Source organism: Patiria miniata, unplaced genomic scaffold, assembly GCF_015706575.1.
Source record: "Patiria miniata isolate m_02_andy unplaced genomic scaffold, ASM1570657v1 HiC_scaffold_18, whole genome shotgun sequence".
In the NCBI taxonomy this organism is placed as follows: domain Eukaryota; kingdom Metazoa; phylum Echinodermata; class Asteroidea; order Valvatida; family Asterinidae; genus Patiria; species Patiria miniata.
In genome coordinates, this window is record NW_024037056.1 from 3711717 (window position 1) to 3739605 (window position 27889).

At 40.1% G+C, this 27889-nt stretch overlaps 2 protein-coding genes across 5 annotated transcripts; one reads left to right on the top strand and one right to left on the bottom strand.

Moving 5' to 3' along the window:
- LOC119724262 (retinoblastoma-associated protein-like) lies at nucleotides 1-27853 on the bottom strand. Of its 4 annotated transcripts, none has more exons than XM_038195234.1 (24): nucleotides 27700-27853; nucleotides 20227-20415; nucleotides 19951-20028; nucleotides 19707-19838; nucleotides 18997-19124; nucleotides 18228-18338; nucleotides 17559-17734; nucleotides 9742-9920; nucleotides 8812-8899; nucleotides 8205-8378; nucleotides 7842-7956; nucleotides 7378-7526; nucleotides 7167-7280; nucleotides 6929-6984; nucleotides 5575-5842; nucleotides 4962-5039; nucleotides 4563-4667; nucleotides 4034-4150; nucleotides 3566-3633; nucleotides 3040-3150; nucleotides 2737-2767; nucleotides 2308-2456; nucleotides 1690-1826; nucleotides 1-1369 (listed from the first exon to the last, which is right to left on the bottom strand). In XM_038195234.1, the coding sequence occupies exons 2-24, from the start codon at nucleotides 20400-20402 to the stop codon at nucleotides 1317-1319; spliced, it is 2793 nt and encodes a 930-aa protein (XP_038051162.1). In that variant the 5' UTR covers nucleotides 20403-20415; nucleotides 27700-27853; the 3' UTR covers nucleotides 1-1316. The 4 variants fall into 4 exon arrangements, with proteins under 4 accessions (XP_038051162.1, XP_038051163.1, XP_038051160.1 ...); XM_038195235.1 differs by having other exon boundaries at nucleotides 20227-20450; nucleotides 27700-27840; XM_038195232.1 differs by lacking the exon at nucleotides 27700-27853 and adding an exon at nucleotides 27586-27670.
- On the top strand, nucleotides 15037-16217 carry LOC119724263 (beta-3 adrenergic receptor-like). The gene has a single exon (XM_038195237.1). It carries the CDS (start codon nucleotides 15070-15072, stop codon nucleotides 16186-16188), a length of 1119 nt encoding a protein of 372 aa, XP_038051165.1. The 5' UTR covers nucleotides 15037-15069; the 3' UTR covers nucleotides 16189-16217.
- Nucleotides 27854-27889: the final 36 nt, after the last annotated feature.

Below are 27889 nucleotides of genomic sequence, written 5' to 3' on the forward strand. Positions count from 1 at the left end.
TTGCGTCTGCTCCCTACTTTTATTCATGAATCTTTTTAAGAAATACAAATCTATTCACACACTGGCCAAAACAGGCATGCCATCAACAATAAAAAACACCTGTTACACTTAACGAGATTAAAAACAAACATAGATAATTAAAACCAAATGCCCTTTTTTGGTGAGTGGATAAGATACATAGCTTATCTTCCCCAAAATTAATTTCAACAAAACCAACTCTTTGAAAACACTTTGTGTTTATTTGAAATCATTCCTCCTGATTATTTCATTTTCCTTTGAGCAACTTCCAAACGATTGGAACATAGCAATGAATTTTCTTATTTTTAAAGATTCTTTCACACAGTACAATGTTAACTTAAATCACATTTCAAAACAATGCTATAATTTAACGCTCCCAAAATTAAATACATGGTTCTAAAAGATAAACATTTACAACTGTACAGATTAAGATAACGTAGTGCAGCATGTTTGAAGAAATATTTCACAATCTTCCTCTAATTCCAGAATTCAGGTAAATTTAAATTCATATTTCAGACAACACTTTCTTGAACTCTCACAGAAGCGTTTGAATTTTTTTAACTCTTCTTTTGGCCATAACACAAACTCGGTGACCGCCTCTATCCGTGGTCAATTAAAAATGAAAGACATTAACATGAATTCTCGTTATTAAAATCTTGCATAGCTGAAATTGACCAATTTGAAAACATGCTGCAAAACCACGATTGCTCCATTAGATGGAATAATTGTTTTATTATTTATACATTTGGAATCACATTTTTTAGAGTGTTTCTGGCAGTCAAAACATTACTGGATAGTATTCTGTCCATTGAAAAATTGAAACTTACAAATAAAAGCGTGGTACTGCAACTCCATTTTTGGCTGTTTTAACTCTTTACCTCACTATTCAACAAAAAACTGTAAAATCATCAATTTTGGGGTCAAATTGAAACATCGTGAACAAATTCACAGCATAACCTGAAGTCAATCTCTGCATGGACAAGACACCTAGTTTTCTGCTTGACAAGTAACAAGTTTTCCTTTCTCACTGGCCAGAGGGGCATGTTATGCCAAAGAAGCTACCAGTCCCGTCATTACTTTGGCCAGTGCTTTTAATAAACATGTTACCTGAATTGCAGTGCGGCAACTCAATAAAATAAAATTATTTAGATGGCACAATCTGTGGGCAATAATGATAAAAATGGTTTTGATTTCACTAATACAATCCATTTGTTAGTACATGCACTCATCTTGTAATGCATGACGTTTTCCTAACGTGTTGGCAGGGTTTGTTGTTGTTTACTTTTAGGGTTTGTTTTTTACTTTTTGTCATCGCTCTCGGCAGGACTGAGACTTGCTTGAATATCAGAGGCTGAACAGAACCAAAACAAAAGAGAGAAAAAAGATCAATTTAAGTCAAATCTTGGCAAATCTCCCAAACCATGTGGCAGTTAAGATGCTCTTTGTCACTTAGAGCAGTCAAAGAATTTCAGCTTTTCTAAGCTGAACTTTCAACAAAAAGTTCAATAGCTTGACGACCAAAACCTTTTTTTGTTCATGAGACTAATGCTGGATCGTTTGAGCACTGATACTGTTTTCTGGAGGTCACAGGTTCGAACCCTGCACTAGTCAATTTCTTTGTGTAATATACATTAATCTTGTTCTCAAGACATTAAGTTTGGGTATACTTACTCATCATGGCTACCCTGCGTTGCATGCTGGGGGGTAAAGGCTGCGTGCTCATTGGTTCATCACTCGCTGACTGGGACGTCATGTGACCATTGGTTGAGGACACGCCGTTACTTGATGAACTTCCATTGGTGATGGGGCTATATATGAAACCAATGTCACTCAAAGTCAAAATCAAATATAATCTAAATAATCAGATTCAATAATCAAAGGAAAGAAGCCATGGCCATCTTCAAAACAAGTCAGTTACATCTTAAGATTTTGATGATGCTGAGACATCCTCAGACGGTAATTGTTACTCCTCCCCATTCCTTTGCCTAAGCCCCGCCCCTCCTCAACCAATCAGTTTCATCTTGAGATGCTGAGGAAGTTGAGACATCCTCATCTTCAAACTTGAGACGTTTGGAGATGGAGGAGCGAGTGTTACTCCTCCCTCTTCCCCTTGCCTCTAGCCCCGCCCCTCCCCTTACCAATACTAACCAGTCAGTTTCATCTTGTGATGTTGAGGAAGTTGAGACATCCTCATCTTCAAACTTGAGACGTTTGGAGATGGAGGAGCGAGTGCTACTCCTCCCTCTTCCCCTTGCCTCTAGCCCCGCCCCTCCCCTTACCAATACTAACCAGTCAATTTCATCTTGAGATGTTGAGGAAGTCGAGACATCCTCATCTTCAAACTTGAGACGTTTGGAGGTGGAGGAGCGAGTGTTACTTCCGCTGTCCATGCTAGCTTGCTTCATTCTCTCGTTGATCTCGCGTAGCTTCTCTGAAGACTTGAATGGAAGGAAAACAAAACTTTGATTAACATGGTCTGCGCGGCATTGGGTGAAATAGCAGAAATGTTCAGGAAACTAAAGAAGAAAAACTCCAGACATCAAAATTAGGGTGAAGACAGCGAAGAAAGGTCAAGATGTGGAGTGGAGACTGGTGTTAGGGAGCGATACTGAAACATCCAGGAATGTAATATTTTGGGACTTGAAGTTGAAGATGAACAGTGAGGAAATTTTTAAGACGTTCCAAAAAGGAGGTTTATTGTAGGAGAGTATTGCTTACCCCAGGCCCTTCGCCAAAGCTGTAGTGAGTCCTGTAAAGAAAGGAAATTTGGAAAAATTAAAAAAACAAACTCTAAATCAGTGTTGACAATTGACAGCTTGCTATTAAAATACACTAATAAACAAAGACATTTTACTTTTAGAGAAGTACCTTATTTGAAGGGTGCTAGAAATTTTTGGCAGTACTTTTAGAATGCAAAGTGAAAACAATATTTCTAAATAAAAAGGGTTTTTTGAAATAATTGTGGCCTTAAAACTTGCAATAAGAATCTTTTGTGAAATGTTTTGTAAACGTTTTGTTGACCTTTTTCTGGGGGTAAGCTGGCTCGGTGATCCAAAGGAGAACTCCTTGACTGGATGTGGGCTCTTGAACGGAGACTCCTTCATCGGTGAGATGTACAGATTGGGACCGACCCTGGACAACATAAAGTAGAAAATCAATTTCCTTGAATGTGGGGGATTTTGGATGATGAGAGAGGGTTGACCGGGGAGTAAGAGTTAGTGAAAATTTGAATTTATGGCACCTTACGATTGACAACACGTAACCATGAGGGATTCTAGTTGACGTAGTGGTTCTTTCTTCACCTTCCACCCCTATGGCCCCGGTTCGATTCCTGCCTGGGCCTACATGTGGATCGGGTTTTCAGCTCCTACCTGATTCCGTGGGTTCCCCCAGAATATTCTTCTGGGGTTTTCCTCCCACCTCTAAAAACTGTAATTTCTTCTCATTGTCTTCTCTCTACAGGTTTCTTCAGGCTTGCGAGCTACAGTGTCCGGGGCGCTTTTGAGGAATCCTTGGTTTCATTACCAGAAAAAAAAGAATCACTTACATGAATCCTGGGGAAGCCTGCGACACAGCGGACGACCTCGAAGGCACCGGAGAGGCGGTTGGGGTTTGCTAAATGAATAATTATCAAGGATTTGCAATTTTAATTTTTGCATTTTAATTCAAAAATAGGACAGACTAAAGAATGGCACAGTCATAAAGACAGCAAATATCAAGATTTACAATTTATATTTTTTGTTCATTCACAAAGATGTGAAGAAAGAGGCATCTTGAAGTCTTGGTATAGTTTCGCTTGCTCCAGTATTTTAACTCTACCGCCCCATACCGCCCCAAATCGCCCTGCTTGTTACTCCTTGTATTGCCCCAAACGCCCCAACACTGTGATTTTGTGCATGCATCAAAGAAAATACAATGAAATACAATATACCACATTGCTAATGGTTTAACAATTATAAAAATGACCAAGTATTATCTACAATTCTAGAGATTGACGCTATGGGATTGAGCTTACCTGGTTCTTGGGCTGGAACTGCAGGATGTAGCCCTTCATGACTGGCATGAAGACTTTGTTATAAAACATGATGATGGAATCTTCCTTGGTCCCGTCGATATCCACATTCCTGTATGTCTGTGAATGGAAACGCAACATATGAATAAGAACCACGACAAAAATAGGCTTTCATAGTTATTTTAAGAGTCGGGGAGTCAGTCAGTCGGGGAGTCAGTCAAAAATTTGGATGTAGCATGTTACATCACCCCAACCATATATCATAAAATCTTAATGACAAAAATGAAAGTTGGATCCAAAAAGGGGGGCTTTGAATTAAATTCTAACATCAGTAAACCCCGAGTCTTGCTCAGGCAGAGCCTGAACCCACAACCTCCTGCTTATTAGTGCAGATGTCTAGACCACTTGACTCCCCAGACCAATGCAGTCAGCTGGCTGGTTCAAATCCTGATAGTTTCTCTGCGAGTATCATGATAAATTGTCTCAATTATTGTAATTTTATCATTTTGTCTTTTAGTTTCTGATGTCTTACCGTTGCCTCTGCGTGAGGCAGCGAGCGGTAGGCGTTGACGATGTCCTTGAATTTCAACTCATTTTCCGTCACTTTGCAAATTGCATAGATGCAGCTCATTACGATCTGTAAAGGAGAAGAGACATTACGAATTCTCAAACTGATCAGATTTTAAAATGGTGAAGATATTAGAACAAATAAGCATGCAGATTGTACGTTTATCATTAAAATGTACACCTATGTGAAATTCTGGGTACAATATCTAACAGTACATGTACATGTAAGTAATGTTTCCTGAGATTTTCCATGTACAAAACTTAAACTTCTGGTTGAATATCACAAATAATGAAAACTTCCAAAACTGGTAAAACATTATCAAAATTTTTAACAAATTTTGGAAAAATTTAAATTAGTTCTCACTTGGTCAAGATGTCTGTTTTTCAGCAACTCTGTCTTGTTGGTGACACAGTACTCCACACACGTCCATATGAACTTCATCTGAAAAGCAAAAAAATAAATGTTTTTCATTAAAAACTGTTACTCAGATTCTGAAAAAGCAAAGCTCTTGAACAAATATAATTGAAGCGTAAGCCGTAAGCATTAATGAGTTCACGTTGGAGGGCGTGATAACGCGCACTGGCTGTTTTATACACAGGCACAGCTGACGGGTTAAGACATCATTGACTCGCCTCCGGGTGACGTCTAAACACGCTAATCCCTCGTGTATTTTGTACACACACACAAACTCTGTGAAGTATGTGGAGGCGGACCGTGTGTTGATCTTGATTTAGCCGTTGTGCACGGCCTATTGTTGTACAATTTATGCTCCAGTGCACACCCCAGAGTATGGAAACATATGAGGTTTTGGCAAGAAATACTGTACAAATACTGTTGAAATGACTCTTGTGAATCAGTATTTGAGGCATTTGGCTGTCTATCAAAAGTTGGCTAGAAATTTTGCCTTTTGGTAAAATCAAAATTTTCGGCGCGAAGTGGTTAATTTGAAATTTGAAACAGAAGAAATTAGACTTGCCAGATCTTTGGAGACCGTGAGCATCCCACACAGTCTGTCCAGCCGACTGTAGGCCAGCTGTTGGACCTTGTTCAGGAACATGTTGAGGGATACGGACCGGGTCTTCCTGGGTGACATAGGGATATTACTGGGCTGTGGGGAGGGGTACGGGCCTACCCCCTGCGGTTGCTGAGGGGGTCTGGCAAGGGGGCTGGTGAGGGTAGTGGGAGGGGGTGTTGCCTCACTGGAGTTCGGGGCCTGTGGGGTGGGCCTGATTGGAGATAAGTACCTGTGGAGAATCAATTAAAGTCAGAGGTTAAATTTGTATATCTTTGGAGTTTAAAGTATAAAATTCAGCTTGCGTGAAGAAAGTCAAAGTGCGATTAAAGAGTTTTACCAGGAATACTTCTGTTTTTGAAGATATCACTACTTAAATCAGGCTTTCAAGCCGACCCAGATTAAAAAGGAGGACAGTAGGATTAAAATATAAGCAAAAATAAAAAACAGGAACAAATTATGACTTTGTAGGACAAAATCAGGATGAAAGTAACTGGTAGGACTTTTGCGGGCTTTCAGGAGTACTTTTCGTTGATACTCACCCATGTCCACATCCTCATTTGGCATGTTGTGTACTCACAACACTTGTGCTCCATCCTCAACTAAGCTCTTGGAAGTACAGTTGCAGTACTCCTGCGCCCAAGCCCTTCAATGTGTGATTTACATATGACAGTGTGTATAACAGTGTTATGAAAAATATTCAATGAGATTTCATTTTTCGGGAGTCGTAGGCCAAAAAAGTAGGAAATTCAAGAAAAAAATAGGAAAAGAAGGAGCAAGGTAAAAACAATAAGGAATAAGTAGGAAAAGTAGGAATAAGTAGGAAAAAGTAGGAAAAGTAGGAGCAAGGTAAAAACAATAAGGAATAAGTAGGAAAAGTAGGAATAAGTAGGAAAAAGTAGGAAACTCAAGAAAAAAGTAGGAAAAGTAGGAGCAAGGTAAAAACGATAAGGAATAAGTAGGAAAGGTAGGAATAAGTAGGAAAAAATAGGAAATTCAAGAAAAAAGTAGGAAAAGTAGGAGCAAGGTAAAAACAGTAAGGAATAAGTAGGAAAAGTAGGAATAAGTAGGAAAAAGTAGGAAATTCAAGAAAAAAGTAGGAAAAGTAGGAGCAAGGTAAAAACAATAAGGAATAAGTAGGAAAAGTAGGAATAAGTAGGAAAAAGTAGGAAATTCAAGAAAAAAGTAGGAAAAGAAGGAGCAAGGTAAAAACAATAAGGAATAAGTAGGAAAAGTTGGAATACTTGAAAGCCTGCTTAAATACAAGGTTTGCACAAAATTACTTTTTTATCAAGTTGATTATCAAAATCACACTCACATGTCTGCTGCAGTTGTCCTGGGTGCGTTAAGACCATTAGTTCTTGTGCTTATACTCTGCACAAGAAAAAAAGGTATAAAACAAAATTTGAGGGTTTACTTAGAAGACTATTTCTGAATAGCATTAAATGTCTTCTTTTTTTTTAGCCATCTAGCTTTGGTTAATAGCTGTAGACCTAGAAATTAACGGCATTGAGTGTTTAGGTGTAAGGATGTTATATGTGTCAGTTTGTTCATACCCCTGGTGAGGCAATATGCAGTGTGGTACCAGCCGTCTTGATCAGATCGTGAAGGGGCGATGTCGCCTGCCATGCCATGCTCTCCACAATCCTAGTCTCAATGGACTGAAGATGCTGTAGAGAGAGAAACAAACATACAATATGTCCCTGAGCAGGAATGTTTACTGTGATTTCTATGAGTTAATCAGAAGATGATGATAAATGTACCAACCTTTTTGGCTTCCTGGGTTAGTTTGGGCTCGTCTTTGACAAAACTCTCCAGCACCTTGCCGAAGTCATAAGCCTTGAGGGAGAAGACATTCAGTATCCATGGAAACAAGAGCCGGGATGCGTTACCAGGCATGGAGGAAAATTCGTTCGCTGTAAGAGAAAAAGGGTCACACTCAGCACCAAATATTGTGTTTATGAATAACCCCCCCCCCAAAAAAAAAAATCTGTTTTAATACATCTTATAAACAGTTTGTAAGATTAAATTCAAGTTATTTGTTTCTGCATTGAATCCAAATATTAAAAGTAATAGAATATACCGATTTTGTACCATAAGACAACAAAATAATTTCATATCTGTTATTTGGACCTCAAATTGTCGATTGAGGTTAATTTGTACCTCCATCATCTTTCTGCCAACAAGACTTTAAGTGCTAAGATTCTACGTCCAACGAAATTGGGACTTACGGGAATATTCATAAGTTACGTTGACTACTTCCAGGGCACAAGCAAGCAGGGATTTGTGGAATGGATCGCTGAGAAGTAACGAGGAGAAATCCTTGGTTGATAACCTCTCCTCCTCCTGTTTAGGTAAAAATAAGAAAGAAATTTTCAAGATAATTTTTAAAAAAATGAACTGGCAAAAACTTTAACTTCAAATTCACCAAAAAAATATATAGAAATATAATGTCACCTAAAGATTCTTAGGTCTCCCTGCCAAAACCTGATCATCCAAATTAAAGAGTTCAGTAAACAGAAAGTCGGAATAAAATTCTGGGGAAAATATCTCCATATTTAATGCCCCTCTTCTGTGAATGGTACGAGCCTTACCCTCCTCAGCATGGCTTCCATGACCCTGTAGTACAATCTGACACCAATCTGGAATCTGGACCGCGCCACTGCAGCAGAGGGGGAACCCATGACCCTCTTGAAGTGATGGACGTAGGCGTCCTTCAGCGCGACCACTCGTTGATTGATGCTGACACTGGGGTCCTGACTGCAGTTCTGTCCACAGAACCAATCAAACCAAACGGTTTCAATCAATGACAAATTATTGGAATGTTAATCTGGACTCTAGCGAGATAAATATTTACATGCTCACTAATGTAGGATTCATACCCCGTGCGCATTTGTAAATGAATTTTGCTCTTAAATGTGGCTCAAAAACGAGATAACTGTCATCTACAAATGTAAGCTAATACTTTGACGGATTCTCCATATTCAGTAAAAAAAAAACCAAAGAACAGTGTGACCACAAAATTGTAAATCATGACAAACTTTTTAACTGTCAATCGGCATGTTAATTACATTTCAATTTACAGACATTTCAATCAATCATTACACTTTTAGCGATTTTCCCAGTAGAAGTGTTTAATGATAAATTTGCTAGAAGAATAACAAGTATGAAACAGGTTTTGAAAAAGGAAAATGTTCTGACCTTGAAGTATTTGGTGAGTGGTGAGGAGGGAGCGTCGCTGGCTGTGGACAGCAATGACTTCAGACTCTGTACTGAATTGATGGCTCGCCTGTGTAGAGACATTACCAAAAAGTTCTCAAATTTAATTTGTTTTAATTTCTATTCATTGAGAATCTTACAACTTTAGTTCCACATATCACTGCGGTAGAAGCTTTGCAATTTACAGTTTCAAAATTATTCCCAACATATACACACTTGCTTCTTTTGTAAGGGTAAATTCCATTACAAAATTAACTTGGCTTTTTTTTCACTAGGCGTGTTCACTAGGAATGACTAGAATCATTATTTAGGTCGAGTTTGGGTCCGGGTTCGAATCTCAGTCCCAAGTCACTTGGGTCGAATCCGAGTCCTGAGTCACTTGGGTCAAGTTTGAGTCTGAGTTTGAGTCTCAGCCGAAGTCCGAGTTCCGAGTCACTTGGGTCGACTTCAAGTCTGAGTCTGGGCCCCGGGTCCCTTGGATCAAGTTAGAGTCTCAGCCTGAGTCTGAGTCCTGAGTCAATTGGGTCGAGTCTGAGTCTGAGAATCAGCCTGAGTTTGAGTCCCGAGTCACTTGGGGCGAGTTTGAGTCTCAGCCCGAGTCCGAATCCCGAGTCAATTGGGTCGAGTCTGAGTCTGAGTATCAGCTGAGTTTGAGTTCCGAGTCACTCGGGGCGAGTTTGAGTTTCAGCCTGAGTCTGAGTCCTGAGTCACTTGGGTAAGTCCGAGTCTGAGTCTCAGCCTGAGTTTGGGTTCGTGTCTCTTGGGGCGAGTCCGAGTCTCAGCCTGAGTCTGAGTCCCGAGTCATTTGGTGCGAGTCTGAGTCACTGAAATTGCGACTACAAACAGACACTAATCATTGAGGACTTGAGTCATACACCGCTGGGGTTAGGATCAATAAATGTCCTGACGTACTTGACAGGTGTCATGGCGGTCGTTGAGGAATGTTCATTCTCTGTGTCAGGACGACTAGGAGGCTCTGATGTTGGTGCTTTCTGCACAAACAGGTGTGATGAAGAGTCAAGGAATAGTCTCTCATCAATATCACCTGCCTGCCGGTAGATATGATCATACTGCTCTTGAAGGAACTCCAGCTAAAACATAAATAAAACTTGTCATTTTAACAATATGTAACAGTAATTGATTAACACAAAAGGTACTCATTGTAATACATTGTGTTAAAACTATAAGAGTGCTCCTGCAGTTTCGGGTGCTACAGCGAGTAGCATACAGGTTGGTTTGGCTTTGTAAAGTGACTCAAATACGAAGCGACAATATTTGACCGAGATTTATATGGTAACCCATTTACCACGGCATGTGAGTAGAACACCGTAACCATTAGACCACAGTGCTCCGATAGATGGCCAGGCACTAAAAAAAACAACCACTAGATATTGAGAAAATCGTAGCTGCACTAGACTTGACTTCTTATTTGTATAAAATGGAACGATGGCAAGTTCTTTCTGTCATGTGATCAAGAACGTGCCACAGATACTTGTTTGTTTCGGTGAGACTGGAGATGTACGAATCGAACTGGATGAAATAATTCCCTGATAGATTCAGTAATGTAAGCAGGGCTCCCAGAAAAAAAACAAAATTAAAACTCTTGCCGGCAGTGATGAAAAAAAAAAAATTAGATTTGTCACGGTGTCTGACAACGAAAGACTATTGAATTTTAAATCTTTTTAATTACTGATTGAGTTTTATTTCCCGTTCTTTGTCAAGGCCATTTTTATTTCCCTTGTGAAGGATAATAAAGTTTCAATTTAGTCTAATATAATATGACAATAAAAGGCAACAGTACAGTGTGCAATGTGCATGTATAGAAGGAGGTTGCCATAGTGATTAAGTGAGGCTGAAAACATAATATGAAAGGCGGGGAATAATTCAATTATAAATCTTGGCAATCAATAGGGTGTGACGAAGCAGAAGAATTTCTTATTACACTCAGATCCAACTTAATGTAGCGCGCTCTTTTTCTTAGGTCAATAAAAGTTACAAGGCTTGGGAAAATACTGACCAATGAGGATGGACGTTTCTGTGGCTTTGCCCATGAACGGCCAATCACAAAACTGGGAAATAATCTATGCGAAGCTGCGTCATCGTTTTGAGAGAGAAAAAAAAGCCGCATCCGATAAAATGTTTCCATCAGCAGAGGATATAAAGTCAGATGTGAAATCTCGGAAATGTTTTGTAGTTTGGCACAGTGTCTGGCAACGAAAGCCTGCTCCGTCCTTCTACAAAGAATCTACAGTCTCTGTTTTTCACAACACACTTGGAAGTTACGAGCTGCAAGCTTTGTCTGAACAACCTGTCTGCGATTTTTGACACTCCATTTTGGGAAAAAAGATCAACATTTGGTAATCTGAACGCCCTTTGTTTCAAACCAAAACAAAATTTGGAGACTTGCTATTCAACTGCTCACTTAACTCCATTGAACGGTGTCAACTTTTGGCTTCAAACACAAACACCATGAATTCTACTCAACCACAGACGGACATGGATAACTACACTGTGTCTCCTCACGATGCAGCCTCTACGCCACCAAAAGACAATGTATTTATCGTCCCCAGTTCTGTATATTTATTTATCTTGGTCCTGTCGTCATTCCTTCTCCTAACGCTGAACTCAATCTGCCTGCTCATTCTGAGGCACATGAACAGCATCCATGACACCACCAAAGTGTTTTTGCGTTCCATGACCGTTGCCGATCTAGGCATAGGTATTTTCATGGCCATACCGATGACTATTAGCGTGGCTATCGGTCACTGGCCTTTTGGGATCGTACTTTGCGGGGTCCAAGCCTTTACATCCATCAGTGCCATTCTGGGTTCTCTCCTGTCACTACTGCTGCTCACTGCGGATCGTTACATCTCAGTTGTGTACGCGCTCCGCTACCATTCTCTCGTAACGCTGAAGCGAGCGCGTACCGCCGTCTGTTGCGCATGGGGTATAATCGTTGTGATGGGGTGCGTATCTGGTATCATGACAAAATGGCAACCGAAGTATCTCAAGAGAATGCTCATGTGTTCCTTCACCACCAAAGGATCGACATTTGCAATCTTTTTTCCAGTACTGTATTCAACGATAACGCTGTCCTGCCTCCTAACAGTCCTGATGGCTTACGCCAAGCTGTTCAGTATCACGCGCCGTCATGCACGACGTATCCACGCCGACAATCAGATCGCTCACGACGGAAATGCTCCGGTCAGACCCAACAACAAGACGCTTCACACCATGCTCATCATCGTCATCAGTGCGCTGCTACTCTCGCTAATTCCCGTCGTCAGTATAATTATTTACGCTGTCTACAAACAAAATTTTCTGGGCTTCTTTCTGCTGAGCCTGCCCATACTGATCAACAGCTGGGTGAATGTCCTCATCTATTACCTCAGAAATACAGAGTTTCGTGAAGCGAGTAAAGCCCTTCTGTTGTCGTACTACCGATCTTTCAAAAGGGTTATTTGTAGAATCAACTAACATACATTTGGGCTCGTCAAAATCTTATTTTAAAAATGAAAAATGATATCACTAGGCCTGGGCGAGGAGTGGATTTTTCTACTCGAGAACTCGAAAAGAAATTACTCGCGAGTGGTTGAGTACTCTCCAGTAGTTAACCAAATTCCCATAACAGCAGAAAAATGACATAAATACGTTAGTATGACGTGATGTAAATTATAACTAATAAAGTCACACCACATTTTTCAACATTTTGGGTCAGTTACATGTACATGTACATGTACATGTACTTAAACTTTATTTTTTGGACGAATGGAATCCTAGGGAGAGAGAGGTGGAGAGAGTGATTCCCTGTTTGCAGGGGACGTATTAAGCCGTGATCCCTCAACTCTAAATTACTACTCGTGAGTACCTACTTCTACTCACGCCAGGATGAGTACTCGAGTAGATGAAAAACTATGAGTACAACAATGAGTAGCATAAACTACTCCCGAGTGCTCGAGTAATAAAGTTACTCGCCCAGCGGTAATTATCACAGCCAAATTACTAACCCTAAAAGGGACACTGTACCATTAACCAACTCTTAAGAAACTGATGCATATATGGAGTGGCTACAATCTTTGAAAATTAATGTTTCGTTTAAAATGCTCAGCCTGGGTAAAAATACAAGTGGACTGCAGGTTTTTGCATAATACATACATGTACATGTGTATTTGACATTTAAAAATTTGTATACAGGCACTCTATGTGACTTACAGTGCAAATTCATTTTGTTGAAAGTTTCTGTGTTTTATGTAACATATTTTTCAGTTAAAATGAGACCACTGTAACAATGTCTTTTTCTGAGTATACACTAGTACATGTAGTAGTAATGTCACGTTTATTGAAGCCATATCGAAACTTTTCTTCAAGCTATTTAAAATTGTAAAAGCAATTGTAACTTTTTCATAAAGTTATGTCAACTTTACATCATCAGAGCTGTAAATCATAGGACAGTTCATATTCTGCCGCACTTTATGATGTTAAAATCTCAAAATCGATGTTGTGCTTTCATTAATTCGCTATCACTTAGTGGGAACAAGTGCAAGTCACGATTTTTAGTAAAAGCTAGTTGGCCTTGCACTAAGGCCAACAGAAAAAAAGGTCTCTGGTCAGCGTGCGCGTCGATTTTGATCATGCACATCAATCTTTTTTTTGTCCTTCAAATTTTCGGCGGTAGCTACAACGCCCTCTATTGCAGCACCACCTCAAATGTTCGTACCAAGGTGCACCAAGGAATGGGGAAATTGCACAAAGGCAAACGATGGAGGACACCAATGTAGGCCTATAATTATGAGGACACAAAAAAGCAAAACAGTACCCAACTTGTCTATACAATCCAAGCTTGAAAAAAAAAACACAAAAAAAAACAAAAAAAGGCATAGCCGCATCAATTCCGGAACTTTGGTCTGACCAGAGACCAACTATTTTAATTTTGTTTGGCCTAAAAAAAAATTACTCTAAATTTATTAGGCCAAAAAAAAAAGTCTCCGGTTTCTGGTATGCGCGCGCGTCGCCGTAGCCATGCGCGTCGGCAAAATGAAAAAGTTTTTTTTTCAATACAAGATGATGTTTCAAAACCGCCAAACTCACTGGTTTGACTGGAATTCTGCTGCTGCAAAATTTTAACGTGTTTCTAGATGGGGTTATGATCGAGAATAAGATTTATGTGGCCTCTCTGGACTCCCATATATATATTTGCACTAAGTTTAGTCGGGCACCATTTGCAGTCATCAGCCGACATTTGAAGCCAAAAAAAAAAAAAAAAAAACAGGTAAAAAAAAAAAAAAGCCGCGTCGCCACACCACTTTTGGGGCAAGCTCCATACCAGAAACCGGAGACTTTTTTTTTTGACCTTAATCAGAACTGCGCTGTTTCTTACTGCAACTACTTTTTTATTTGATAGATGATAACCTTGTCCGATCTTGTAACAAAAGGCATGCACAACCTGCACAGGTACATGTTTGTATTGGTGCTGTTCATTAAAATTGATTAAGTAATTGCAATTTTATTTTCACTGACATCATCAGCCCAGAACATAAATTATAAACCTTGTATTAGTGATGGATAGAAGAGATAACAGTAAACAGCACAGAGTGCACGTACATGTACCACAGGACCATTATTTACAATGTATTGCCAACTAAGTGACAAGCCCCATTTTGTTCCCCTATCGGCCGACGAAAGGGCAGAAATAATTCAATCAAGTCCTGGTGAGATTGATAAATGGATGACCAGACAAACACGACAAAGAGGCCTGCTACGTATTCAAACTCAGCCTCTCCATCAATTTGGCACGCTGACTCCATCACCCTTGGTTCGAGGCTGGAGTGACAACTGGCCAATGGGGACACGTTTTCTCCGCATTTCCACGAATGGCCAATCACAAGACTTGGTACTAATTTTAATAATTTCTGCAAAGATGCGTCATCAGCTTGCAAGGAAAAAGCCGCACCCAATTTGATTTTTTTCTCACAGTGACATCGGTAGAGGATATGAGTGGAGACGCGCACAAATTTGGTCAACGCTCCAGGATAATCTTGAATGATAACTTCGGTGGAATCTCGGAACAAATTTTACAGTTTAAAATGTTTGAAGACGGAGAACTCTGCCAACAAGTAAACTACAGTCTCTTCTTCACAATGGAGTTGGAAGCAACGTTTGTCTGAAAAACCTGTCCATCATTTTAGACACTCCATTTTTGGGGGAAAATTTACGTAAAAGGATAAAACCTTGGCAATCTGGATGGTCTGTTTTAAATCAAAACAAAATTTGGAGACTAGATACTCAAATTCTGACTTAATTCATGTTGAACTGTGTCAACTCTTTGCTTCAAAGATGGACAACTTGAATTCAACTGGATCACCGATGGATGTGGAAAACTCCACTGTGTCTGCTGACAATGTGTCCCTTACGCCATCCACAGATAATTCAGGTATCCCCTACCATACTACACGTTTATACATATTTATCCTTGTCCCGTCTTCGTTCCTTCTCCTGACACTGAACTCACTCTGTCTTCTTGTTCTGAGGCATGTGGACAGCATCCATGACACCACCAAAGTGTTTTTGCGGTCCATGACGGTTGCCGATCTAGGAGTAGGTATTTTTTTGGCCGTACCGATGAGTTTTGGCGCGGCAATCGGTTACTGGCCTTTTGGGATCGTACTTTGCGGGATCCAAGCTTTTGCCTCCGTCAGTTCTGTCCTGGGAACTCTCCTGTCACTATTTCTGCTAACTGTGGATCGTTACATCTCAGTTGTGTATGCGCTCCGCTACCATTCTCTCGTAACGCTGAAGCGAGCACGTATCGCCGTCTGTTGCGCGTGGGGTATAATCGTCGTGATGGTCTCTGTGACATGTGTTATTTCACACTGGCAACCGGTGTATCTCAGCAGCCTGCTCATGTGTGCCTTTTACCGCGATGGATCTATATTAGATTTTTACTTTTCAGTAGTGTATTCAACAATAACGATCTTCTGTCTGCTTACCGTCCTGATCGCATATGCCAGACTGTTCAGTATCACGCGCCGTCATGCACGACGTATCCACGCGGACAATCCAAGTGCTCACGGTGGACACGCTCCAGTGAGACCCAACAAAAAGACGCTTCACACCATGCTAATCATCGTCATCAGCGCGCTTGCGCTTTCCCTGATTCCCGCCATCAGTCTGATACTTGATGTTAACAATAAACACCATTTGTTGCGCTTCTTTCTGCTGGGCCTGCCCATACTGATCCACAGCTGGCTGAACGTGTTCATCTATTACCTCAGAAATACCGAATTCCATCAAGCCAGTAAAACGCTCCTGTTGTCGTATTACCGATCTTTTAAACGAATTATTCGGTGTAAAACCAACTAACGTGCATTTGGACACAAGTGTAATGTTAACAATCACGGACACAACAAGAGATCGTGGTTGTTACTGAACAACCACAAAGCTGTTCCAAAAATGTGTTTGATTGCCTGTATGTAGCTACACAGTTTGATGTCAATTGGTCTCACAGTTTTATAGTTACATTTGTATGTAAATATTGAACCTTTAAATTGATGTCATGTGACCCCTGATGACGACACGATCACATCAGATGATGGTCAATCACTACACAAAGTAGTTGATCGAATTTAAAAACAAAAATCAATCTCAAAATGGCTTGTACAATGAAAAGGTGTAAAGGAAAAGGTGTAAAAAAGCTATGGGAAATTGTGAAAAAAAGAGTAAAAAACAAATCTTATGGAAAACAAAAGTTTTTCCAATTAGAATTAGGAACAGCTAATTACTTTAGCTGCTTAGCTAGTTAAAAAGCAATGTTTAAATTTTATCAATATCTTTTGATTCATGCCTGTGTTTATCCTTAACAAAAAACAGCTCAGTGGCCACGAATTATTTTCATCATTTTCACGAGCATACAAACTGTACGCCTGGGGGGGGGGGGTTAGGGGGGCATGTATGCTTTTTAAAAGTCATTAATAATGATGATACCAACCTCCATGATGAGCAAAAAAAATCGTCATTTTTTTTCCTTTTCAGTTTGTACTCACTAGGAAGGGGGGGGGGGTGTTTTAGAAGAAAGAGTACATGTACTCTTTTTAGGCTCGTGGAAATGATCAGAAACAAATTTGATGGCTTCTTAGTTAAAGGGAATATAAAACATTTGCAAACATCAAAAAACAAAACTAGCAAATTATCACGAAATACCACACTGGACCGTTAGTGAATGACAGTCTCAAGCATCCTGTGAAATAATGGCACATGGTGTGCGGTCATTTTCAAAAAAGTGGTATTTTTGTATTGATTTCCAACGCTGGTTGGCCAAACAGCGTTGGAAAAAAACTGGCTTTTTTTTTAAATACTGCCCCCAATTTACCATATTTAGTTAGTCCGCATTTTGTTTGCAATCGATCACACACCTATGAACGGGTACAAGCCAGCTAGACTGGTTCCCTGACCTTAGAATTCCCCGACGCCTACAAATTGCTCCGTTTCATCTTAAGTGGGGTCAGGGAACCAGACTACAAGATCAAAATGTTGGGTTTTTTGGGATTTTTCCAGCAACTACGAACACAAAACGTCAAACAAGTCCGTGTAACAATATTTGCTATAAAATACTGAAGTCCCAAATCCATGCATTTCTGAAAATTACAGCAAAAGCAAATGTTGTATATTCCCATTAAAGTGCCATCATTCGCTTAAAAATATGGCGTATTTGCTAAAAATGTAGCTGGTCTTACCTCCGGCAAGCCTTCTAGACCCTGGTTGAGCCTCTCTCTGGGAATAGCGCTCAGAATAGGCACAAGACACGCCTCACCGACCGAGACTACATCGGCCATGTCGTCACGGCAACCCATCTCCTCACAGAGCGCTTGCAAGATGGCGTCCTCTGTCTCTTGGGAATAGTGGGCTGAATCTGTACACGCAGCAGGAGATAGAAACTTCAGAGTCCGTCCGCATAGATATTGTGGCAATGTATCAGAGTTTGTATACAATTTATTGCGGTTTCCCTTTCACAAATGCTGTTGTATTTTTAATAAAAGTAAGTAAATAAAACGTGAAATTTTGAATTGAATTGAACAGTAAATTGTCCTCATCCATGTTTGCACTTCAATTCCAACCTCCTCCCCCCTTAATTCTCCAGCCCCAAAGAGGGCAAAACATCCGCACCGTAACTTAATCTCTCCCTAAATACAACGAAATGGTCCTGTAGATAGCTGTATCCATATATTTTTGAATGGGGCAGAAACTAGGGATACATGTATACGTGTCTAAATATTCCCAAGTCCTTCTGAATTCCCAACGTAGGCTGTAGCTGTACCGAAACACAAAATCCAGACTAATTTGTTAGTTTTTCATCACGCGTTTTTGTCAACATTCACTCATTACAAAGGCAAGGATAGCCTTACTGAACGGTTCTTGGAGCAGAAATGCAGGGGAGAGCTTCACGGTGTACTCAATGCAGCAGATCAGCAGGTGAAGCGTCATGACCAACTCATTGGCAGCTTGCTGTAAGCTTCCTGGACGATGAAACAAATGGAAAACGACGACGAAAACCAAATGTCATTAACGACAACACATGAGAAGGTGTTTTGCAGAACTAGAAGAATATTTTTCTTGTTTGTGACTTACGTGGGGTCCTATGGAAAACTTTCTGCCTCGACATTTGCAAAAGTAGGCTTTGTTCTTAATGAGAAGATGCAAACTGGCTTTAAAGGGACACTATATCCTGGAAAGTACCCAATTGGGCTACAGTTTTAAATGAAATATTAATTGGAAAGATCGTTTAAAACCTTCACACAACCATCCTTTAAGAATTTGCCATCAGGAGTAAGCAACCAAGTTTTTTCGTCTTCTCTCAGGAACAGTGTGACATTAGGTTAGTTTCCTTTGAACCAGAACTTTGAAATAGAACGTATGTAAGTAAACAATCTTAAACATAAATATTTTGGCGATTTCTGGACGATGTACCCCTTTAACATTTGATGAAAATTTGATGAAATTTGATGAAAACAAGTATATGGGCCAATATCATCTCAAAAAAAAAAATTCCCAGAGAATCCTGCAATTTAGTTTAGACCTTGCCCCTGTTTAGAATACTATCAGAGAATGAAAATAATGACAGAAAAAAAAAATTATGCTAATTTCAGAAAAGCCTAACTAAATGACCAGTCGTACCTTTGGCAAGTAGGAACAATGTCCAGCAGATGTGTTTCCTATTGGGTTGACCCTGATTGACCTCTGAACTTGCGACCTCTGAGGCCAGTGGGCTGTCTGGGTCTTGTATGAAGATTCGTTTCATGAGTCTACACAAAGACAAAGGAATACAACACAGTCTTTATAAACAATGTTATCCTAGAAAATATAGCATTTGACTTTGATAGTGTTCCAACACAACAAGTTATATGGACTTTGAATAGTAGTGGTGGGAAAAATCAGAGATTTCAAAATCCGGTTATCCTCATTTTTTCAAAACTGAATAACAGTTATCCGATTCACCAGTTATGGATTCATTGAATGACCACTGGGCCTTTACGAAAACACTTCAGAGCTGTAATGTCGACAAAATGTGTGGAACTCTCTGATCAGACAAATGAGCCCACTACCGAGAAGACCGCTAGTGAGTGAATGCAGTTACAACCAGAGACTACGGAGCAAATTGGGGAGTGTTCCAGTGGTTTTCTGCAGCTTGCGTCCGAGTCTCAAAAAGATGGGAATAATATTTTCAGGTTGGTTTCGATTTTGAATATCCGATCTCCAAAATCTAAACCGAATAGTGGAATTCAAACCGAATTTTTAAAAATCCAGATTTTAAATCCCACCACTTGTTTAAATATTGAAAGGACATCCGTGAGAGAGAGAAAAAAACCAAATATTGTTCAACTCACTGTTGGAACTTGTGGTAGAGGGCACTTGTTACACAGTATTTCTGCATGGTTGCCTTCAGCGCAGGCTTGACGGACTGATGAAAGGAATGATCCGATTGCAACCTCCCCATCCGCTCAAAGAAACGCTTGATACTAAAAAGTCAAAGAAAAACAGATGTAACAAATCATCCATGTTGTATATTTAAGCACAGGATTCTCCATTTTGGTGAGAAGATTTATTTGGGGAATGAGTTCTCATACTTACTGTACATTGCCAGTGTCTAAAAGGTCAGACAACGTTGGAATTCCAACAACTTGACTGCTCTCTTGACTTTTCTCATTCCTGTATCAAACAAAAATAATGTATATTTTGATTAATAAAACTTCCAAAGACAAATCAATGAATCCCTCCTTCTCCCCCCCCCCCCCCACCACCCCCAAAAGTTTTAAAAACCTTTACAAAAACTTTGTATCCAAAACAATTGAGACCCAAAATGAACATTATATGTTGGTCAGTAATAAGAGTGTCTAGGATTCGGACCTGTGTATGACGCTGGCAGTGAACAGTGCGCACACAGCGTAGGAAGCTAAGTCAACTTCTGTCTCGGTGTTACGTCGACAGCCCCACGTCTGGAGGAGTTGCTGGGCTGTCTGGGCAATGTTGTTTGGGACGTTCTTACTCTGGACAATCGTTGAAAATACTTCGTGCTGTTCCATACTTGATCCTGAGCTGTGAAAATATGATATTTTGTTCTCTGTAAGTCACTGTAATTGTAACGGCAAATAAAAATGGTAGACAATCAAAATGAAAAGGCCCTATCAAATTAATGACAATTTTTTTTCCCCCTTGTTCATTGACATAAAACATATTTAGTAGTGCAATTTTCAAATTCGAAAGACTCATAAATATTCAATTTCCTATCAACTTGAGCTTCAAGACAATCGTGTCTTGAAGTTGATGTGAAACTTTAAAGCACGACACTATTTTACATAAAATTTTTATGTAAAATTTTAAGATAGTGGATATTTTGCCGGAGGTAATGACGGCAAACTAACGATTACTAACGGTTTGCTGGCGGCAATCCATATCAACAGAGGGCGCTGTACTCTTTAAAATAGGGCTGAATTATAAGATGTATTAAATTCCCACCAAAAGTTGTGTAGCACGTTTGGTGTAATGGTTAAGCAAAGGCTCTAGTAAGCGGGATGACTCGCGTTCGAATCCGACCGCACCACATTTTTAAGTTTTTTTTTCTCATCCCCAAATAAATAAGAATATTCTTCTTTTATTATTTTAACATGTCTCAAACATTTTTTGCAGAGTATTACATTTTCTTTTTCAGATTTGTGGCTCTGGAGGATTTTTTTTAAAAGGGAAATAAAGTCCGAAATTATAAAATGGTCTGAATCCCATCTTGTGAATACGAGGTAACAACGATAATTTTGGCATGGAGCCAGACTAAAACTTGTCACCGGAAAATGTGTAAGTACAAAAAAACAGTAACTGCGCATGTTCAGTGCATATCCGGCAAACTAACGTTTACTGAAGTTTTGCCGCCTCTGGCAAAATATACACTGCCTTAAATAAAAGGTTAAATTTGCCAACAATGATAAACAAGTCATTCAACTTCCCCTCAACATGCTCAAGTCTAGCCCCATAAATGTGGCCTATTTACTGGACTGCCTCCGTAAACATAGGCCACACATCCACATGTACAAAAACGTGTCGACTTTGCCAAATTTTGATTTTCAGATTTAGGCTTAGTTTGTAGGATTTTTTTGCTTTAGAAGCATACTCACCCTCTTTATAGGCTAGTCAGAAAGTGCTGCCTTTTTCAGATGTCTAATTTTTGTGAAATTTCATGTTGAAATTTTGATACGCAAACGTGTAAAAATGAATCTGGAAAATTCACGAAAAATATACATCTGAAAAAGGCAGCACTTTCTGATTAGCCTATAAGAGGGTGAGTATGCTTCTAAAGCAAAAAAACCCTACAACGTAAGCCTAAATGTGAAAATCAAAATTTGGCAAAGTCAACACGTTTTTGTAGGCTACATGTGGATGTGTGGCCTATGTTTACGGAGGCAGTCCAGTAAATAGGCCACATTTATGGGGCTAGCTCAAGTCATGCAACTTGCAAGTCAAGGCAAAATTGTTTTTCAATTTCATCATGCTCATCACGTTGCAAGTTTAATCAGATATCAGTGCTGCATAAACAAATTCTGAAAGGACGATAAAAAGGTAAAATTACAGAATTACTGGCAAACTGTTTGAGGTTGAACATAACAATGACCGGAAGTTCCACAAGACCCCCCCCCCCCCCCCCTACGTACGTACGTACCACCGCACACTAGCTAGGCTATACACCATGTACAAAGGACTTACTCCTAGAACTATGAGGCTCCACGTAGTGGAGCCTCATAGGTTCAGAACCCCGCAAAATTGTTGTCGGCACAAAACACTAATTAAGTACAAAAACGTCCATCCCAACCAAGCTGTTTCCCACAGAACCGCTGCACAGTTTGCCCCTAAACTCCGTACAATACCTCATGACATACTCACGTTATGTGCACCCAACAAACATCGGTGGATTCTGTCGGTTTTTCGGCAAAATGATGAAAAATATGCCTTTTCCGCACTGAGCCAACCTGACACTTGAAATTTGCACGCGCGCAGAATGATCGCAGTACGGAAGCTTGAATTGCCTTCCGCGATACCGCGTTACCGCGATAATTTATCGCAGAAATCAGGAATTCAAAGATAAATCCTTCCGCGATACCGCGTAGATTTGTCTTTGAATTCCGGATTTCTGTGATGATTATCGCGGTAACGCGGTATCAAGGAAGGAATTATCTTTGAATTCCGGATTTCTGTGATAAATTATCGCAGTAACGCGGTACCGCGGAACTTAAGAATTATCTTTGAATTCCGGATTTCTGTGATAAGGTATCGCGGTAACGCGGTATCAAGGAAGGAATTATCTCTGAATTCAGGATTTCTGAGATAAATTATCACGGTAACGCGGTATCGAGGAATACGTATCTTTGAATTCAGGATTTCTGTGATAAATTATCACAGTAACGCGGTATCGAGGAATACGTACAGTACCGCCCAGAATTTACCATGGCACAATGCCCGTTTATCGGGACCTATTGGTTGCCGGGCATTGGGGGTCCCGAACCCTTTCTTAGAATTCCTAACCACAAGCCCCCATGCCCACACTCTCCTAAACCACAAGCCCCCATGCCCACACTCTCCTAAACCACAAGCCCCGATGCCCGCACGTCGGCATGCTTGTGAAATGATCAGGTACACAAACACAATGCCCGCGACACATTTCTTCGGGACACATAGAACACGATGCCCGCACTGAATTGAAATAAAACACAGCTCTATGATTGAACGGTGAGCCCTGCATGGCCCGTGCTCTTCTTCCACTCTTGAGAAAGGGGTGTGAAAATCTGGTCAAAAGGAATATCCCTCCTTTTTATAGTTAACAAGTACACAAGTTTTACAAGTAAACTCTTTGCGCAGTTCTGTTCACAAAAGCGATCTCTATTGTGAAATTTGTTTTGTGTTTATATTACTCGTAAGGATCGTCATCACACGCGCGGATCCAGATGGGGGCACACCCGGCCCGTGCAGCCCCCCTTTCGCAACTGTTTTTTCCCTACGAGTCGTCTTAGGGCGGGCGGGCATTAAATACATCCCTTTGAGAACATGGCTATCTTTTTCGTTTTGGAGGAGTCATTATGGCGGGCGGACGGGCGGTCATCAAATCAATCGCTTTGAACATAACTATCATACATAATTATCAACAAAAATATACAGTGTATAAGTTTTGAAGGTCGCCTGTCAATCATTGTCTCAAAATTTCCTTCAAAGCAAGAATACTTTCAAAGCAAGAATATATTTTTATAAGACACTTTTCTATTTCCCGGCTGGAATAGGGGGCACATTTAATACAGCACTTGCATTTAATGCTTCATGTCAAAATATATTCCAAAATATGTTCTAGAGTAGAACATGTACCGGTACACGAAATAATGTAGGCCATGTTTTGTTTTTAATATATGAAGAATAAAATCGTCATCCCCCTTTTTTTTTATTTTCCCGGCCTCAGAGAGAGATTTACGTCTGGAGAGATTTACGTCTAAAATATTTTTTTTAAAGCAAAATGATTTAAAAAAAAACCTAGCCCGTTAAAGTTTGCACTCTAAGTTAATTCTTTTGTAGATTCCAGGGGAAATTTAATACGAATTATGCTCGTTTTTTCTTATTTTAAATGAATATGATCAGGATTAACAACATCCCTCAAACAATAACGTCAAAATATATTCCAAAATATATTCTATAGTAAATCATTTTTACAAAATAATGTAGGTCATGCTTTTTATTTTTGAAATACACGAAGAATTAATCGTCCTCCCTTTAATATTTTCCCGGCCGCGGATAGAGAGAGACATCATATAAATAGGGGTTATTTTAATACGATTTAGTATATCTTATTCTCTCGGTTTATTTTTTAAAGTAAAACGATTTCAAACACCCTAGCCCATTAAGTTCTGAACTCTCAGTTAATTCTTTTGTAGATTCCAGGGGAAATTTTAATACGAATTATGCTTAGTTTTTCCTAATTTTAAAAGGTATACGAACAAGATTATCAACAGCGCTTTGACTTCAAACTTAATTTCAAAATGTATTCCGAAATAATTATATTCTAGAGTAACATTTACAAAAATAATGTAGGCCATGCAGTTTTATTTTTAAATAAGCGAAGAATAAAATCGTACTACGAAAAAAAGACATCGGGAGCCCTACATTTAATGAATTATTTGGACTTGGAATATCATCCCCCAATCGTTTATCTATGTGCATGTACACAACACGGAGGTGAAATTTCACGTAAATTCAGTTTCCCACATTTTTCGCATGAAGTTTTCCCCTGTCTCTGAGAAAAAAAATGCCCAAATAAAATCTCAGCTCCGGAAAGCCTTTCCAGAGAATGATTGATAGCCGCATTGTTCAAATTGATACAATGCCACTCTAGTTGTTACAAAGCATATACATTTGGGTTCAGAAGTAGGCCACCGAACTTTAAGGCCTTTGAGAACTTGCCGCCAGCAATTGGAAGATTCTTAGATGATAAACAGTGATGATGGTATCTCAGCCAATGAAATGAGCCGGTTCCCGGCAAATAAATATGCCATTGGTTGCTTTCAGCACTGACCGTCTGAGCCACAGGTGCATGGCTGCATGCCCATCACATTCCAACCTGGTTGCTTAGAAATACTGTTGCTAGGAGGCTCCCCTGTGATGCCTGGGACTGCCGTAATATTATCCATCAGACCATGATCAGACCAACACGGAGTCTAGTTTCAACAATGCCGCACTGCACTAGTTGCCCGCGGGTCGACGTACCTCGTGGTCCTGAAGTTTGCGTTGATTTGGCAAACTTCTCAGTCAGTAGCCGTGTCGCAATATGAACAAGGTTTACTCCTCTCGCACGATCGTCCCGCATTACGTCTTTTTATATTGAGCATCCAGTCTAGTCCCCCCCCCCCCCAAAAAAAATATTAACAAGTTTTACTCCTCTTGCCTGACCGCATGATTTATTTTTATATTGAGAATGCAGTCCCCCAAAATATTAACAAGTTTTACTCCTCTCGCCCGAGCGCATTAATTATTTTTATTTCAAGCATCCAGTCCCCCAAAACATATTAACAAGTTTTACTCCATTCGCCCGACTGCATTATTTCTTTTTATATCGAGCATCCAGTCTAGTCCCACAAGAATATTAACAAGTTGTACTCCTCTATCCCGACCGCATTATTCCTCTCGCCCGACAGCATTATTTCTTTTTATGTTGAGCATGCAGTACCCCCAAAAATATTCAAAAGTTTTACTCCTCTCGCCCGACCGCATTATTTCTTTTTATGTTGAGCATGCAGTCCCCCCAAAAATATTAACAAGTTTTACTCCTCTCGCCCGACCGCATTATTTCTTTTTATGTTGAGCATGCAGTCCCCCCAAAAATATTAACAAGTTTTACTCCTCTCGCCCGACCGCATTATTTCTTTTTATGTTGAGCATGCAGTCCCCCCAAAAATATTAAAAAGTTTTACTCCTCTAGCCCGACCGCATTATTTCTTTTTATATTGAGCATGCAGTCCCCCAAAAATATGATCAAGTTTTACTCCTCTCGCCCGATCGCATTATTTCTTTTTATGTTGAGCATGCAGTCCCCCAAAAAATATTTAAAAGTTTTACTCCTCTCGCCCGACCGCATTATTTCTTTTTATGTTGAGCATGCAGTCCCCCCAAAAATATTAAAAAGTTTTACTCCTCTCGCCCGACCGCATTATTTCTTTTTATGTTGAGCATGCAGTCCCCCCAAAAATATTTAAAAGTTTTACTCCTCTCGCCCGACCGCATTATTTCTTTTTATGTTGAGCATGTAGTCCCCCAAAAATATTAAAAAGTTTTACTCCTCTCGCCCGACCGCATTATTTCTTTTTATGTTGAGCATGCAGTCCCCAAAAAAATATTAAAAAGTTTTACTCCTCTCGCCCGATCGCATTATTTCTTTTTATGTTGAGCATGCAGTCCCCCCAAAAATATTAAAAAGTTTTACTCCTCTCACCCGACCGCATTATTTCTTTTTATGTTGAGCATGCAGTCCCCCCAAAAATATTAAAAAGTTTTACTCCTCTCGCCCGACCGCATTATTTCTTTTTATGTTTTTTTTTTCGGCTCTTCGTTTTCTGTCTGCTTTTTGTGTACGTCGTGTGTGTATGGGTGAATTTCCCGACGTCGGCTTCCAGGCCTCTTGTTTTGTTATGGCGCGGTTTACACGTTGCCCGTTTCAGAAGGTAGTTTGTTGACTGCTAGGGATTATTGTCTGTGGTTTACACGATGCCCTTTTGCTGTATGCTCGGGGATTATTGTCTGTGGTTTACACGATGCCCTCTATTAATGACCGAATTCTAAGGAAGGGGGATTGGGCAAAGGGCATGCGGGACCATGATCGCAAACAGCGGGCAAAGGGACTTTGGTGTGGGCATTTGGGAATGGTAAATTCTGGGCGGTACTGTATCTCTGATTTCTGAATTTCTGTGATAAATTATCACGGTAACGCGGTATCGCGGAAGGAATTATCTCTGATTTCTGGATTTCTGTGATAAATTATCGCAGTAACGCGGTATCGTTGAATGATTTATCTTTGATTTCTGGATTTCTGTGATAAATTATCGCAGTAACGCGGTATCGCGGAAGGAATTATCTTTGATTTCCGGATTTCTGCGATAAATTATCGCGGTAACGCGGTATCGCGGAAGGCAATTCAAGCTTCCGTATCGCAGTCATTTTCGGGTTCGATAGCTCGGAGCGCGCCGCGGGGGGTACGTACTCGCACTTGTACGCATGCGCATACTATTGTTCTGCTCCTACACCATACCCCCCGCGGCGCGCTCCGAGCGATCGGACCGAAAATGACTGCGATCATTCTGCGCGCGTGCAAATTTCAAGTGTTAGGTTGGCTCAGTGCGGAAAGGGCATATTTTCCATCATTTTTGCAAAAAACCGACAGAATCCACCGATGTTTGTTGGGTGCACATAGCGTGAGTATGTCATGAGGTATTGTACGGAGTTTAGGGGCAAACTGTGCAGCGGTTCTGTGGGAAACGGCTTCGTTGGGATGGACGTTTTTGTACTTAATTAGTGTTTTGTGCTGACAACAATTTTGCGGGGTTCTGAACCTATGAGGCTCCACTACGTGGAGCCTCATAGTTCTAGGAGTACACAGGACTGTAGTACAACAATGATCAACGATCTTGAAAAGTTCGCCTCGAAAAATATCCAACCAGAAAACATTACAATACATATAGCGTCTTTCCTCACCACAAATACCCATGAAATAATTCCCAAAACATTACAAAAAGTAAACAACATCACTCATCAATTAAATATACAAAAACTGTCCCACAGCTCACAGTAAAACTATTTTTAAAGTACCTTTTAGAAATCAGCTGGACAAATCGTCTAAAAAATAAGTCTGGTATTGCACCACGAATCCTCCGTGTGTTTGTAATGCATTTTTAATCGGCGTAGTCTGGTTCTTCCGTAACTGTTGAGGTAACCCGTGTTTCCCGCCACCAAAACCGCAATTACGTCATCGATAAGAAAAGTTTCCTCCGTATTTCGG

What these genes read in the sequence shown, in the direction of transcription:
- LOC119724263 (XM_038195237.1), top strand. Translation starts at nt 15,070, where the DNA reads ATGGTCTGTTTTAAATCAAAACAAAATTTGGAGACTAGATACTCAAAT.
- LOC119724262 (XM_038195232.1), bottom strand. Translation starts at nt 27,617, where the DNA reads ATGTTTTGGGAATTATTTCATGGGTATTTGTG. An exon ending in ATTGTTCCTACTTGCCAAAG is followed by an intron (nt 18,339 to 18,996) that starts GTACGACTGGTC and finishes TTCATCGTCCAG; the next exon opens with GAAGCTTACAGCAAGCTGCC. An exon ending in TCACGGTCTCCAAAGATCTG is followed by an intron (nt 5,040 to 5,574) that starts GCAAGTCTAATT and finishes TTTGCTTTTCAG; the next exon opens with ATGAAGTTCATATGGACGTG.